This window comes from Micromys minutus, assembly GCF_963924665.1.
Source record: "Micromys minutus genome assembly, chromosome: 16".
Lineage (NCBI taxonomy): Eukaryota > Metazoa > Chordata > Mammalia > Rodentia > Muridae > Micromys > Micromys minutus.
In genome coordinates this window covers 50,447,273-50,463,143 of record NC_137985.1, presented here as the reverse complement: position 1 = coordinate 50,463,143, position 15,871 = coordinate 50,447,273, and the positions used below count along the sequence as shown (strand labels likewise).

The 15,871-nt window shown below is 48.2% G+C and overlaps 1 protein-coding gene across 1 annotated transcript in view; it reads left to right on the top strand.

The window, feature by feature from the left end:
- Positions 1-7,827, top strand: part of THSD4 (thrombospondin type 1 domain containing 4) — a gene marked incomplete at both ends in the record, with an annotated part of 155,893 nt that extends 148,066 nt beyond the window's left edge. Inside the window, 3 exons of the mRNA XM_080929924.1 lie at positions 510-689; positions 3,694-3,838; positions 7,685-7,827. Coding sequence (XP_080786050.1) covers positions 510-689; positions 3,694-3,838; positions 7,685-7,827 — 468 coding nt within the window. The remainder of the gene's footprint in view (positions 1-509; positions 690-3,693; positions 3,839-7,684) is intronic.
- Positions 7,828-15,871: the final 8,044 nt, after the last annotated feature.

Here is a 15,871-nt window from a genome sequence, read left to right as displayed (position 1 = left end):
GGCTAGCCTGGCTGACCAGCAAGCCTCCAGGACCCTACAGTCTCTGCCTCCCGATGCTCAAAGCCACACTTGCTTTTTACCTGGGTGCTGAGGATACAACTCGAGTCTTCCCAGTTGTCCGGCGGACATTTTACCTGCAGAGCCATCTCTCCGGCCCCCATATTCCTTATCAATGGTGGATTTCACCAGTGCCTCTGCCAAATTCTATTCATTCTTATGTGCTTTGGGGTTTTGTCTGCATGTGTGACTGAGGGTGTTATACATAGAACTGGAGTCACACATAGTTGTGAGACGCCATGTGGGTGCTGGGAATTGAACCCGGGTCCTATGGCAGAACAGCCAGTGCTCTTAACCACTGAGCCATCTTTCCATCCCCAATTTCTATTCTTGCATCCTGTGTCCCGCTCTTTCTCATATGCCTCCGTGGAGGAATTAAGGATGTCCCATGAGCACTGCTTCTGTCCCCCTTTGTATCCTGTGACACCCATCTGCCTCTGCTTCCTCTCCAGTGTTCTGTCGAATGTGGCAGTGGGACACAGCAGAGGGAGGTGATCTGCGTCCGGAAGAATGCAGACACCTTTGAAGTGCTGGACCCTTATGACTGCTCGTTCCTGGAGAAGCCCCCGAGCCAGCAGGCCTGCCACCTCAAGCCTTGTGGAGCGAAATGGTTTAGCACAGAATGGAGCATGGTAAGTCTCCATGGTCATAGACGACTCCGAGGAGGGTCCTGGGCCCATGAACAGATGCAATATTCCCTGTGGCATCTACTCAGTACACACAATGAGGGAACCCTGAAGCTTACAGATTTGGGTTTCTACATAGACATGTTCATAATCCAATTACTTTCAAGCTTTGGAGTATATCTGGGGGGGGTCTTGCTTGAAAAGACTAATTCTGGGCCCCTCCTGGCTAAGACATTTGTGATTACCAAGCAGTATGTGGGTGTCCTTGGGCTGCATTTTGACAGTCTTAGCTGCAGAAAATAGAGTTGATTAGAAGGACTCAAAGACTACTGTTTAACCCCAGCACTGGAGAGGTGAAGAGAGGAGGATCCCTGGGATGCACTGGCAGGCAGGCTAGCTGAAATGATGGGCTTCGGGGTCAGTGAGAGATCCTCGCTCAAAAACTACAGTAGAGAGCCAGGCATGGTGCAGCACGCCTTGGATCACAGCACTCAGGAGGCAGAGGCAAGCAATCTCTGTGAGTTCAAGGACAGCCTGGTCTACAAGCAAGGGCCAGGATAGCCAGGACTACAAAGAAAGACTGCCTCCAAAATATATGACATACATACATGCATACATACATACATACATGCATACATACATACATGCATGCATACATGCATGCATGCATACATACATACATGCATACATACATACATGCATACATGCATGCATACATGCATACATGCATGCATACATGCAGTGGAGAGAAAATTGGAAAAGATATCTGCCATCATCTTCTGTCCTACACATTTGTGCCCACACATGTGCACACATAACCACAAACACATGCCCCCACATATCCACATTCTCACACACACACACACACACACACACACACACACACACACTACAATGCTACATTAGACAATGAACTCGCTGTGAGATCAAGGCCAGCCTGGTCTACAAAGTGACCAGAGATTCTTTGATATTGAATCCTCTTCACAAGTCAAGTGCCATCATCTTACACCAGATGAACTAAATAGTTTGAGACATGGCGGTCACTGTCCGATGACATCTTCAAAAGAATGACAACCACAACAAGACCTCCGATATACCCCAAAGCTTGAGAATCATTGGATTATGAACACGTCTATGTAGAAACCCAAATCTGTAAGCTTCAGGGTTCTCCAGCAAAGCTGAGGCCTCCTGTTGACCCAACTAACAGTTTCCAGGAAACGGAGAAAACAGAGAGGTGTTAAAATATGCTATGGGGACAGAGTCAGCAATCAAGACGAGGAAAGCTCCGCAGAGCAAATGACTAGTGGTTCCCTCTCCAAAAGAAACACGTCTGGGTCCATCTTCAGCACCACATAAACTGGGCGTGGCAGCACAGGCCCGTGAGCCCATCACTTGGGAGATAGAGGCAGGAGAAGTTTGAGGCTACCCACAGGAGACCCCTACAAGATGGGTCCCAGCAACATCCCTCACAGATGGGGAAGGACTCATGAGGTCCCGCCACTCTCTGAGGAGCTGTCCTCAGTGAAGGGTTGCTGGGAGAGGAACTGTCACTTTCTTTAGCGATCTAGTCACTGATAAATTGCACACCCCCACCATATCCATGCAAGCAACCCTAGTTAAAGTGGGAGCGGGAAGGGCTGAGTAAAGGCAGTAAAAGATGAACATATCTAAAATACAAATGCATGTATCCACATGGATGACACCGTCAAAGAATAACACATTTTTAAAACAATAAGGAGATATCCAAGACCATCCTTGGCTACATTGGGGAGTTTGAGGCTAGCCTGGGTTACATGATACCCTTTCTCCCCCCAAAAGTAATATTTTTTGTTTTGCTTTTTAATTAATTCATTTTTAAATTAATAAAAATTAAATTAACAGTGAGATGGTCCAGCACATAAAGATACTTAACTGCCCGAAGACCCAAGTTCCATCTCTGGGACCTGCATTTGAGGAGAGAACCAACTCCCACAAGTTATTCTCTGACCTTCACACATAGGCCACAGAGCTCATGAGCACGCATGATAAATGTAATTAGAAAGAATCAGTGTAGATGTGGTAGCCCACACCTGTAGTCCCTGCACTCAGGAGGCCAGCTTGGTGTACAGAATGAACTCCGGGCCAAGTCAGGACTATGCAGTGAGATCCTGTCTCAAAGGAAATTAGTTTTAATTCTTAAACATTAAAAATAAACAAGCACAAGGTAATGGAAGGGAGACCTGCAGGTTTAGATTAAGAATTATTATAAGTATAACTGAGATGATGATATTATTATTATCATCATCATCATCATCATCATTATTATTATTAGTGTTTATATTTATCTTATGTGCACGGGTGTATTGCTTGCATATATAACTGTGTGCTATCTGCATACGGTGTCCTTGCAGCACAGAGGAGAGGGCATCAGCTCTCCTGGGGTGGGAGTTCCAGACTGTTGTGAACCACCATGTGGGTGCTGGGATTTGAACCCAGGTCCTCTGGAAGAACAGCCAGTGCTCTTAACCTCTAAGCCATCCCTCCAGATCCCGGGTTTATTTAGGTTTTCTTTTTAATAATACTTTGTATTCATCCTTTGGAAATGTCCTACACTTACACAATATGTTCCATGTCTACCCACGTACCTCTACATTCCTCCAACCTCACCCTAATTTTTTTTAAAAGTTTAAATATGAAAGATTCACCAATTTTTTTAAAAATGAGACTAGAAACAGTAAATATATAGATTTGAAGATAAGCTGTTTATCTTCAAACAAAGGCTCTTTGTTTCTGGAGCCCTAAAATATTATGGAAGGTAGGGTAGAGACCAAATTCACTCAAAATGGTGCAAGGAGTGGGAGTGGGGCAGACAGGACACGGTCGCCGTCCTGCTAGGTGTCATGTGGATGTGTGCTTCTGTGTTCACTCTTCCTGTTAGGAGCTGTCTGAGTTTCCCCTGACCTTCCTCCCTGGTGCAGGCACCTAACAGGCTGCTGAGAAGTCTTCTGTTTTCTCTCTTTTTGCCCCACAGTGCTCCAAGAGCTGTCAGGGCGGGTTCCGGGTGCGGGAAGTTCGATGTCTCTCAGATGACATGACCCCAGGTAGCCTCTGCGACCCCCAGTTGAAACCAGAAGAGAGAGAAACTTGTAACCCTCAGGACTGTGTCCCTGAAGTTGGTGAGTTTGGGGATCCCCCTGACGAAAAGAGAAATGAGCCTCTTCTCAATCTGTCAAGTTAGCCAGGGTAAAAATGGCTGACATGGTTCTCTGTGACCTGTGCACAGCCACAGCGGTGGTGGGGAGGGACAGTAGGGGGGTTAGGGTGCTTTGATGTTATAATTTCCTAGTTGAAGACTACAACAAGCTGGGATGTCCTCTGGGTCTCATAATGTGTGCTACTGGTTTGGGCATTTTTAACTCTAGCTTTGAGAACCGTTTAAAGACACATAGACAGTTATTACGGTTTTTGTATATAGTCTGCTTTGTTAACCTTATAATTCCCTTTTCTTCCCCTTTATTGGATCTTGTGTTTGAAGTGAAATAATCTTTCCTCTCTTGAAAAGACACCATAGTTAAGTCTAGAAGACCAAACCAGAGTGGTTTTTAAAGAAAAATCAGGCAGGGGCTGAGTGTCAGAAAGTTTCCCTACGGTTCACAAAGCCCTGGGTTTGATCCTAGAACCACACAACTCAAGCATGGTGGTGAATGCCCGAGATGCCAACACTCCAGGACTGAGGCAGGAGAATCAGGTCAATCAGCATCTCCCAATACCAAGTTCCAGGCCAGCCAGGGTGACAACACAACCTGTTTCAAAACAAAGCCCTCTCGAATCTTATTAGTGAGAAACCCTTGACGAGCGTGTGCGGGCTGAGAGATGAGCCTCAAGAATACACAAGCTGGTAATGGCAGCCACGCCTTGCTCCGAGATCTATACAACCAGTGCCAAGGATCTGGCAGTTTTAGCCGTCTTTAGTTGCCCATGTCTATGTGCCTGAGACAACTTTCTTTTTCGATGTTGCATTTTGATGCAACCTTTTCAAAAGCAACACAAGGAACAGTTGATGATCCAAATTTAAATCTCTTCAAGTGTGTGGTGTTGCCAAGACAAGTAAGTAACTAGCTTGTGTGCAGGACCCACACATGGGAATTCTATCAATATTTATTTTTGAAGCCTCCTGCCTACAGATCCCTTTATACTGATTGCAGCATATTTTCCCTAAGATGTGTTTCAAGCATTTCCTTCCAGCTCTTCTCCCTTACCCTCCCCCTCCCTCTTAATTTATTTGAGCCAGTGTCTGTTACTGGCCCGAGCTTGGCTGGGCAGGCTGGCTAGGCAACTTCAAAGATGCACCTGTTCTGTCCTCCCATCCCTCGGATCACAAGCATACACTACATGCACAGTTCTTCTGTGTGGGTCCTGAGACTCACACCCAGGTCCTCATACTTCCACAGTGGCACCTGAGCCATCTTCCCAGCGCTCACATGATGCCAGTCAAAATCCCTACAGGATCTTTTAAATAGGATATATCCAATACCGATCGGATATATCAAATTGTTTGTATCAAATAACAGCAAAGAATATCCAGAGCGACTTTGAGGGTGACAGCACTGGGGAAATTATTCTGCCACACACAAAGGCGTGCCAGCACAGGGAGAGGTGAACAGGTAAAAGCAGATAACAGGATGTCCCCAAATGAACCAAAGATGCTTGGTCTGTGGTAGAGTTAGTGCAGGAGTCTGGGGAAAGGAGGAGCTGTTAAATAATAGTCCAACTGTTTTTATACGCTGACATATATAGAAAAATAGCAACATTGAATCCCTGACTCTTAATTCACAGATGCTTGTATGAAAGTGCACACACACACACACACACATACACACTCACACATGCACACACATACACTCACACGTGCACACACACACACATGCACACATACACAGGCACACACACACAATCGCCACCACTCTCAGTAGTACCTGGAGAATTAAGGACATAAATGTAATTGAAAATTTTAAGCTTTAAGAAAAGACTTTGAGGGAGAAAATGTTTTATCTTAGGGTAGGGAAGAATTTCTTAAATGAAAACCCCAGAGGGAAAAATACTGCAATACCAATAACATTAAAATATCGTGTGTCTGCTTATCACCTGACGTCATAAGCTTAGAGGAGATGCTAGCAACACAGCAACCAGTAAAGTCCGGGATCTACAGAGCGAACTTGCAAGTTCACCAGGCCAAAGGGAGCCGGAGCCGCAACACCGATACAATGTGTTCACCTCACTCACCCAAGGAGGGTTTAGCATTCACTAGACAGATGCAAATACAGCCCAGGGTGGGAGAGAACTCTGCTGATCTGGGCGTGCACTTTAGCAGTGGGGGTTGATCTCCAGCACAGCATAAACCACATATGGTGGTACACGCCTGGAATTGTACCCAGCAATGGAGATGAAGGGGCAGGAGGATTAGGACGTCTCCTCCTCTGGGATCAAGGACAGCTGAGGCTATGTGAGACCCTGTCTTCTTCCCACTGCCCAGTCATCAAACCCCCCTCCAAACAATGGAATTTCACTGTTCAGCCAAGAAAAATGCAAACAGCTTCACATGGTTTGGAGGGCAGCCATCATGTCTAATAAGGCTGTATGTGTCTCAAAACTCAGAAAGAACACTTAAAAATTCACTTAAAAGATCACTGTAACAGGAAAAAATAGAAACAAAGTCTACCAGTAGAAAATGCATATACCCGTACCTTTGCATAGCTATCCTCTTGGTGATACAAACAAACTCATAAATTCAACTTCAAAAAAGGTGGCCAAGAGCTGTGTGAATGTCTACATTTTCTTAAGTTTAGGTCTCACAGTGGTTAAAGGGAGATGGGGACTGGAGAGATGCTCAGTGGTCAAGAGCACTGACTGCTCTTCCAAAGGTCCTGAGTTCAATTCCCAGCAACCACATGGTGGCTCACAGCCATCTGTAATGGGATCTGATGTCCTCTGCTGGCTTGTAGGTGTACATGCAGATAGAGCACTCTACATAAAATAAATAAATAAACGAATCTTTTAAAAAGTAAACAAACCACTATCACTTGCAGGATCCAAGGGAGATGCTCAGTGGGTGAAGTGCTTTCTATTCAAGCGACAGGATCTGGATTGGATCCACGGCACCCTCAGCATAGCTGGGTAACCCCAGCCCTGGGAAGGGGAGACAGGAGGCTCCCTGGGTTTGCTGGCTAACCTAATTAGCCAATCAATGAGGTCCTGGTTCAGAGACCAGAAAACGGGGTGGAGGAGGAAGGATGAGGGAGTACCAAGGAGCTACATGTGGTCTCAATGGCGGCTGGGGAGGAGCCCATGGTCAGGTAAATTACCTCACATCCTTGCCCATGCAGTAAGCACCAGCTAAACTCTCTCTGTCACTCTCCCCCCCCCATCCCTCCTTCCCTCTCTGCCCACTCGAATATGCATGTTTTTGGAGGCCAAGTGTCATAGGCTACCTTCCCCAACTGTTCAACTTATTTCTCAAATGTCTTTTTCCGTTTTCATTCTTTGAAAAGCTCATAGACATATTTAATGTTTGGGGTCATTTTTACCCCCTCATTACCATCTCTCAACCCCTTCCTACTTCTACTGAGCCCTAACAAGGCCTATCCCTGACATCTCTGACATCCTATGCTGGTCTCTGCGTGTGTTCCCACAGACTCATACAGACACACATAGACCCATACATACATATACACATACACAAGCACACACACATACACATAAACACATACACACACATACACACATACACACACTCGCACACACACATACACATAAACACATACACACACATACACACATACACACACTCACACACATACACACACTCACACACACTCACACACACACACACACACACACACACACACACACACACAAGAGGAGCAGGGCCCAAGTGAAGTGCTGTGCCTCCTACCCTTTTCTCTTCATGCTGGTCCCGGCTGCCTCTTGGGCTCAGGAGTTGCTTCTGTTCTCTCCCACCATAGATGAGAACTGCAAGGACAAGCACTACAACTGCAATGTGGTGGTCCAGGCGCGCCTCTGTGTCTACAACTACTACAAGACTGCCTGCTGCGCCTCTTGCACCCGAGTGGCCAACAGACACACGGGCTTTCTGGGGAGCCGGTAACCCTCCTGCCCTCCTGGGGTTACAAGCAGTGCTGGATGGTTGCTGCTCTGCCGGGGACCCCTCTGACCCCACCCCTGCTCTCACCTTCACCAAGCATACCACATGGTACCCAGGATGTTAGAAAGCCATGGCTGGCCCTTTGAGCATTGCCCCGTCCTGTTGATAGCCCTCCTTGGGACCTGCTGATGGCCTTCTGAAAATCAAGCATACAGCTCTCATCCCAAATCTAGGCCTGCTGTTGGCCGAGCACAGCCTCCTTCCTGGTGCTACTGGCCTGTCCAAAATGGGAACCCCTTTGGAAAGTGAAGAGAGGACAGCACCCTGCCCTGCAGTACCAACAAACCTTGCTGAGACCTGTGCACCCCTGTTACCTCAGCTCAGCTGTGTCCGTTAAAGAATAGGCAGTTTCCTGCCTCGGGACACAGGTATCTCACCATAGAGTGCTTTCTTGTTCAGCAGGTACACACATTTTCGGACATTAGCTCACTGGAGGCTGCAGCATCCCAGAATGGAGCGCAGGGGGTGAATGTGTGCTCCCATTTTGCAGTCAAGGAGACTGAGGTTCTACTCAGGCAACTGAGCTGTTGTTTGGGGGCAAGGCTAAGTGCCTACCCTAGATGGTTGAGTACAACCCCCACCCCAAAGCACCTCCAGTGACCCTGGGCTCTGTCCAGGGACTGTAGTCTGAAGGGTGAATGGGGTTTCCTGTCCTGAACAGGAGGCTGAGAAGTTTGTCATTCTATGAACAGCCCAGGCTTCTGAGGCCCTTCCTGTGTCCCCAAGTGCTCCTCAAATGAGCAGTTTGTTTTCTCAAGATGTCTGCACCCTGGCCCCCTTCTCTCAGCCACAGCTCCTGCTGACAGAACTCTGGTGTTTGCTGAGTTCCATTCTCAACAGAGCTGTCCCTCAAGACAAGATAGCCACGGGGAGAGCTGGCCAGTTGCCAGGGATCCTCTGGGCTACTCTGGAGCTGTAGCCAACTCCCAAATCCCACCTGCTCTTGTTCCACTATCTCTCCTGGCTTCTTCGTGGTACCACCTAGTAGAAAGGCAAGCCAGTTACCCCAGAAACATCCCATTGCAATAGAAAGGGTCTTACTTGAACCTCATGAGCTGACTGTATTTCTGTTTAGTGGTCTCACGTCCCCTCCACTGTGACTCTTACTTCCCACAAGCCTTGGCCATCAAAAATCAATGTCCCCAGCAATGGGGACGGTATAACCTGTCTAGTCCGATGCACTCTGTCAGGATTCCGATGGCCTTGGCCTCCTGTGAGTATCCACCCAGTAAAGCCAGGTATTGCTTCTGTCAGCGAGCAGCCCCACCTCTCCTGTGGGGCGGAAGATACACAGTCCAGCAGAGACCACGCTTGTCGAGCTAAGCGCAGAGAGAAGCCACTGAGTGAGCAGTTTCTGTCCAGTTCCCTGCCTGTCCCTCTCACTGCATGCTTCTGCTTGTCCTGAGCAGTTTCCCCTCTATGCGGCTATTCCCAGATCTTGCTGGGCAAGCCAGACATTTGAAGGATTCCTTGGAGGGTGTTGTGTTCGTGTTGGATGGTAAGGCATATGCACGATCTGTGGGTTAAACGAAGGCTGGCATTAGCTCCAGGGAAGGAAAGCGTCCCAGCAACCAGTCACCCAACAGTGGGCAGTCACGGGGCCTGAAGGACCTCTCCTCGGAGGATGAGCGCTCTGGTTCTTCCAGGTCTCAAATCCTCAGGGCTGGGCTGGGTTGGTGATGGCTTTGTCTATCCTGTGTCTCAGATGTCACCTCAACAACGATCCTCCTGTAGTGGGTATAGGTCAGAGAAATTGGGGCAGGCCCTGGTCTTCGTGCAAACAAAGCAAACAAAATAACAGAACTAGAAAACACCTCACCTGAGTTTAGTGGATTTTTCGGGAAAATGAGTTCTTCTGGGAGTTCAGTCCCCTTTAGAAGGTTACAGATTTTTAGAACGGGGTCAATTACCACTTTGTTTAGAAAGCCAACCTCGCAGAGGTCCTGGTTCTTCCTTCCATCCCCTGCACGGCCTCCTTACACAGTGTGGGCAGTGGGGCCTTGGGCAGATGCCTGCCCCTGCAGATGGTTTTTATCTACCACCTCCTTCTCGGGCCTCTCCACATGCCCTTCACTGACTGTGACGTGGAACTGAGATTTATATTTTATATTGATTTTTCCTCTGTTGTGCCAGATGGCCACATCCTAAACTCTGAATGAAAATTTTTGGATAAATTAAAGCTACTATGTAGCCTTTCTCAAGAAAAGTCAACAGAGTCCCAAATGAAAAGTGTGTGCTGGCTCACTGGAAAAAAACCTTCCTTGCGACCTCTGTGGAGTCTGTTTTCCTTTACCTCTCAGGGCTGCCTGGGAATATGCTATCCGGCCGCTAGAGGGAGCAGTTCCCTGCTGGTTCCAAACTCACACTAGGGAGAAACCAGGGGAGCTTGTCAGCCCAGGATTTCTGCTTTTGCCTTCCCTCCTCGCTTTTAGCATCTTCTCTTTGTTCTCGACACATTTACACCCAACCTCTCTTTAAAAAGTGGCTTTCTAGAGGGCTGAGAAACAGGAGATGCTAGATTAATGTGCTGTGTGGTATGGTGAAATCTAGACATTGCTAGCACCTGCCCAAGAGAGCCTCCTGGTTTTCTTAATGGCTGTCTTAGTGTTGACACTATAGTTTTCCTACATAGATATAAGGAACAAAACGAAACTAGACAACACCACGACAGGATGGATGATCTGTCGACCCTGCAGGTGGAGGCCAGATCCTTGCCAGATAAAACAGTTTGGCATGTAGATATCTTAGAAGAAAATTGGCCGGCGCCCTGAGCTTGGCGAGCCAACGGCTAGGGTAAGAAGGGTCTGAAGAGACGTTTTAAAACCCCTGAAGAGAAGGCCTGTACTGTAATCATTCCCTGGGAGGTGGTGAAAACCCTGCCTTGGGATAAAAGAGTAACTAGACCGTTGAAAGAGGAAGGGAAGACTTTCAGCTAAGTTCAAAGTGAGTCGAAGAGTGGGAGGAAGCATCAGAACAAAAGGAGCCCTGGACTACCTAGTTACCTCAGTCAGCAAAGTACTGAAGGACTGAGTTCGAGTCTCAGAACCCACGTGCAAAAAGCCGGGTATGGTGGTACTCCCTTGTAGTCCCAGCACTGGGGAGGCAGAGGCAGAGGCAGGAGGATGCCTGGGGCTCACTAGCTGGCCAGCCCAGCCTACTTGGCATGTTCCAGGCCAGTGAGAGACCATATCTCTCTGGTGGTGGATGGTACCTGAAGAACACTTGTCCTCTGCCTCCACATGAACACACATACATGCATGTGTGTACACACCATTCCACAAGCCACGAAGGCCCCGGAGAAAACGTGAGTGAGAGTCAAGCCAGTGTTTGTAGGAAGGCTACTGCTCACAGGTAATGCTCAGATGGGGTTTTCCAATCCTGATCAAAGGGGCAGCCTTTTAGAGGCAGGAGGATGCCCGAACTTCTGAGGTGGGGTATCTTCGAAAGAGACACCATGAGGCCTCTCTCAGGAGTCAGAGGGAGACAGCTCAGTGGAACAGGTTGCCCTTACAGAATAACAAACTTTCTGAAAGCTGGAACCTTCTACGGTGCAGGGATGTTGGAGATGGTAACTCTCCACCAAAGTGGCAGCCGAGACGGGATGGCAGTGTGTCAGGAGGGGCTCGTTTATACTGTTCCTAACTCCGACTACCTTGTCGCCATTTGAAACCCATTAGTGCCCCGTCCTGTAAGCCATAGGGCAGCCACTGGTAACCTGGGCAGAACCATCTCCATGAACCTGCTCCAGAGGGGCAAACAGACACGGGGGCAGCTAACTGCCTGCTTTGACTAGCCTGGCCTGTTTACCTCCGATCCCTTTTGTAAGAACGCCTTGCCTTCTACCCCAAACTGTCCTTCATACACTGAATCCTCGTTCTGTTGGCAAGCGGACCCTGCTGTGGAAAGAGGCCCCAAGAATATGGAAGCTCCCAGCTTCGCCAGATGATCAGCCCCTGGCCTCAGTGAGACAAAACCCCATTCTGTTACACCCACTAACTCCCACCTTCCCGCCCCCCCACCCCCTACCATCCACCCAACATAAGGATATACTTTGCTATAACTTATTATTTTGTCCTCTGTAAATACCAGATGTTTATAGGAAATGTGTATTCTGAGCTATATCTGCAGATTGGAATGCAACACTCGAATGACTCTGCTATTTAGAATATGTTCACTATAAAGGGTCCACATTTACATACAGTTGTTTGATTGGCCAAGCCAGCTTCCTGGAATATTCTGCACCGCAGTGTCTTATTCTAGGTCAGTCCTTACAGTCGTTTATATAGTGATCGGCCAAACTTTGGGGGGTTTAAAGTCAAATATAACTAACTCTGCTTTTGACGTGTTCAGGGGCCCTGCCCCCTGGTATTGTGCCTGACTAAGCCTGTCACCTTTCTGTCTTAAATATGTCCTCCCATATGATCCACCCTCTCCTCAAACCCAAAAACACTCGCAGAAGGGAAGGTACCTGGTCTTTCTTGTCCCTTCTGGGTGTGGCCTGCCGTTAGCTTCACCTGCCTCATTACTCACGTCAGAGCTGTGGACAGCCTGGGCTAAGGAGCCTGGGAGAGGCCTGGGGACACGAAGCAGCTTCTCAGCTCTGAGGATCACCCCAGGATCCCCGTGGGGGACTGTGGGGGCCAGGGCCTCGAGGCTGGCCTGTGAACTGCAGAACCAGGACTTGAGAAACCCCTGAGAATACCTTCAGCTCCGTGCCTCCTCTGCAGGCTTCAGTTACTTTGGAAGTGGGAGGCAAGTCGATGGTGAATTGCATGAGCAAACATAGGCTGTTTTCCAGCACTATTTTGTGTACGACTAATTTATTTTTATTGTAAAAATACAATAAACTGGTTAAAAGATCTGCTTAGTTGACTCTTTGTGTTCTTGCTTGTCTTACATCATTATTCTGTTTCTGAGGCACCTCAATAACCAAGGTAACTCTTACATAAAGGAAAGCATTATTTATTTATTTATTATGCTGTCTTCAGACACACCAGAGGAGGGCATCAGATCCACATTACAGATGGTTGTGAGCCACCATGTGGTTGCTGGGAATTGAACTCGGGACCTCTGGAAGAGCAGTCAGTGCTCTTAACCACTAGAGCCATCTCTCCTAACTGAGGACTAGCTTAACAGTTTGAGAGGCCTAGTCTGTTACCACCATGGTGGTGAGTATAACACTAGAGCACTCCATGAGAGCTACATCCTGCTCTACAGACAGACAGGCAGACAGACAGACTGGAAGTGAGGGCAGGAACTGAGGCAGAGTTCATGGAACAGTGCGGCTAGCCGGCTGGCTCCCTGCCTCCTGCTCAGCTTGCTTTCTTATACTGCACAGGCCCACCTGCCCATGGATGGGGTGGGCTGCCCACAGTGGACTCCCCTCTCCCATCAGCATAAAGTAGACACAAACCAATGTGATCTGGACCACCTGCTGAGGCTCTAGGTGTGTCAAGCTCACAGCTGGAGGTAAGAGAATGATTGGTCTGTCACATGACTTCCAAAACTCCTCTCAGGAGGGGAATTGAGCCCTGTGAGGGGAGGGCCGGTTGGTATATTAAGTACATTTTCTGTTGCTGTGATTTAATAATATGACCAAGGCAATTTATATAAGAAAGAGTTGATTTTTGGCTTGCTTGTTCCAGAGAGCTAAGAGTCCATCAACAGCAAGGCAGCAAGGGGCAGGCTTGGTGGCAGGGGCTGCAAGCTGGGAGGTCAAAGCTTTTACCTGCAAGCAGGAAACAGAGAAAATGACCAGCAAATAGCGAGGGGCTTAAACCTGCCCAGTCTCAAATAAATAAATAAACAAATAAAAACAAACAAATAAATAAAATTATGTCCAAGGTCGAGGTTAATTCTGTTTAGAGGCTAAGGGATGGGGGGGTGCAGTGGGGCACAAGGAATTGAGTTTATCTGAACTGAATGCCAACATCCTCACCCTCTCCTCGTGACCGCAGGACTCTTGGCTGCCTCCTGTACCTGACCCAGATGCTCTTGTGTTTGCCCAAGGTTCCCCTGTGCTCAGCACCTTCCCTTGCCCAAGACCCAGCACCATCATTCTTGCCGGCACCGGAGCGGGAACCGACGTGTGTGCTCGGCGCTGATTTGTTCTTAGGTGCGGGCCCAGAGCAGCTGGTTTCAGACGGTTGTTTCCCCGACCTCCAGCTTGTAAAACAATGGAGTCTGCAAACCCGAGTTGTTACTGGTGCTGGTCCGGCACTGTTTTCAAGCTGTGGGGTTTGTGTTTGTTGTTTTGGCTAGCCATTTCCTTTTCATTCGTTCTACGAATACTTAGCCTCACATTTTATCATGGCGAGCAAACATTATTTTATAAATTCAGCCAAGGATGCCAGTGAAACCATCGTTGGCCTCTAACAGCTGCGAGTCCCTGGGATAAGCCGCAGCTGGAGGCATCCGTGATTCGGACAGCCAGACCTCGGTCATCCACCCAGGAAGGGCTTGGCAGCAGCCAGGGCCTGGGGCTGGGGAAGCCGTGTGCCCAGACCGCTCCAGGATCACTCCAGGGTCCTCCACGGGAGCCCTCCCTCCATTGGGTTGCTTCAGCCTGGATAAGGAAACCTGTGAGATCTCTACACTTTATTTTTATGGTGGGCAATTAGGGATATGAACTTGCCTCTTCAAACTGCTTCCGTGTGTCCCACAAATTTGTGTATGTTGTCTTTTCATTAACACTCAATTTTTAAGTTGTTAATGTTTGGGTACTTATTCTGGCTGGGACTGCACGCACCATGGGAACGCAGCAGACAATTCTGTGTCCAGAAGGTTCCCTGGCCCTCGGGCCCTCCCTTCTTACAGGGCACTGGGTCCTCCTTGGGTGCCCCGAATCCGCAGCCTCCCCTCTGCCCCTGCTGCAGCACCGTGTGGCTTTCTGATGGCGGAAGTCGGCCCATCCGTGTTCTCCTCCCTCCGGTGCTGTTCCGAACTTCAGCGGGCCCCATCAGAAGACGTTTCAGACCAGGCTGCGTTTCCCTATCCTGCTGGTTTTTATTCTTTTCCTAGCTGAAGATTCCTCACCAAGCCTTGCTGCAGACGTCTGCGTGCCGACAGAGCCTCACGAATGGTAGATTGTCCAGGTTTAATTTAGCAATTTCTGAGTCTGAATTCAGGAACCGCCCTTCCTGCTCTTTGCTCCCTAAGTCCTAGTAAATGATCCTTTAGGTAGTTACATCCGGAAGGTAGAAAAACTAAGATTTAGCTTAAAAAAAAAAAAGAAAGAAAGAAAGAAAGAATCTATCTCCGGCCAATGTGCCAGTCTTTGGTTTGACTCAATAAATCCAAATCCCTTCATCATCCATTCAGGAACCATCTTCTGGCGGTCAATGACACAGCACGTGAGTCTGCGTGTCAGACCTGATGGTAAGGTATGGCGACATCACCTCTAAGGGAATCTTTGCACTTTGATGGAGAACAAACTGGAGACACTGGAAACTTTGCCAGGGTTCATCACTAAGAGTTTAAACCTCTACCTGAGGTTTTGACTTGGATATTGATGAAGGTTTCTACAGTTGGGAATTTCAGTAAATATGCTAGAATTCAGAAAGTCTGTGGCTGCAAAGCTATCGGGATGATGCTGTCACCTTGTGGTTATTCTGGGTATTGCAGGTGAGTTCAATTACATGACATGCAATGCGGTCAACCTGTTAAGACACTTTGCCCCCGGGTGTGAAGGGAAAGTCTGATGTACACCATAGACAAGGGGCGGAGACCTCGGCCCCTGTTCCTCAGCGGCACTTTCTCCTCCTGACAGAAGGGGGCGCGGTTGCTCAGATTCGCGGATTCCAACTGAAGGGATGTTTTCACCTTCCGAGGGCATAAAGTCGAATATGTATGATCAAAGTAAATCGTCAACCACGTTAACCGTGTGGTTCGTTCATATGTGTAGACACATTTCACAGTGGCATTTTATAATTAAAAAGTTTAGCCACAAGCAAACTTAGACGGTGAGACCCGTATACCCATCAAGTTT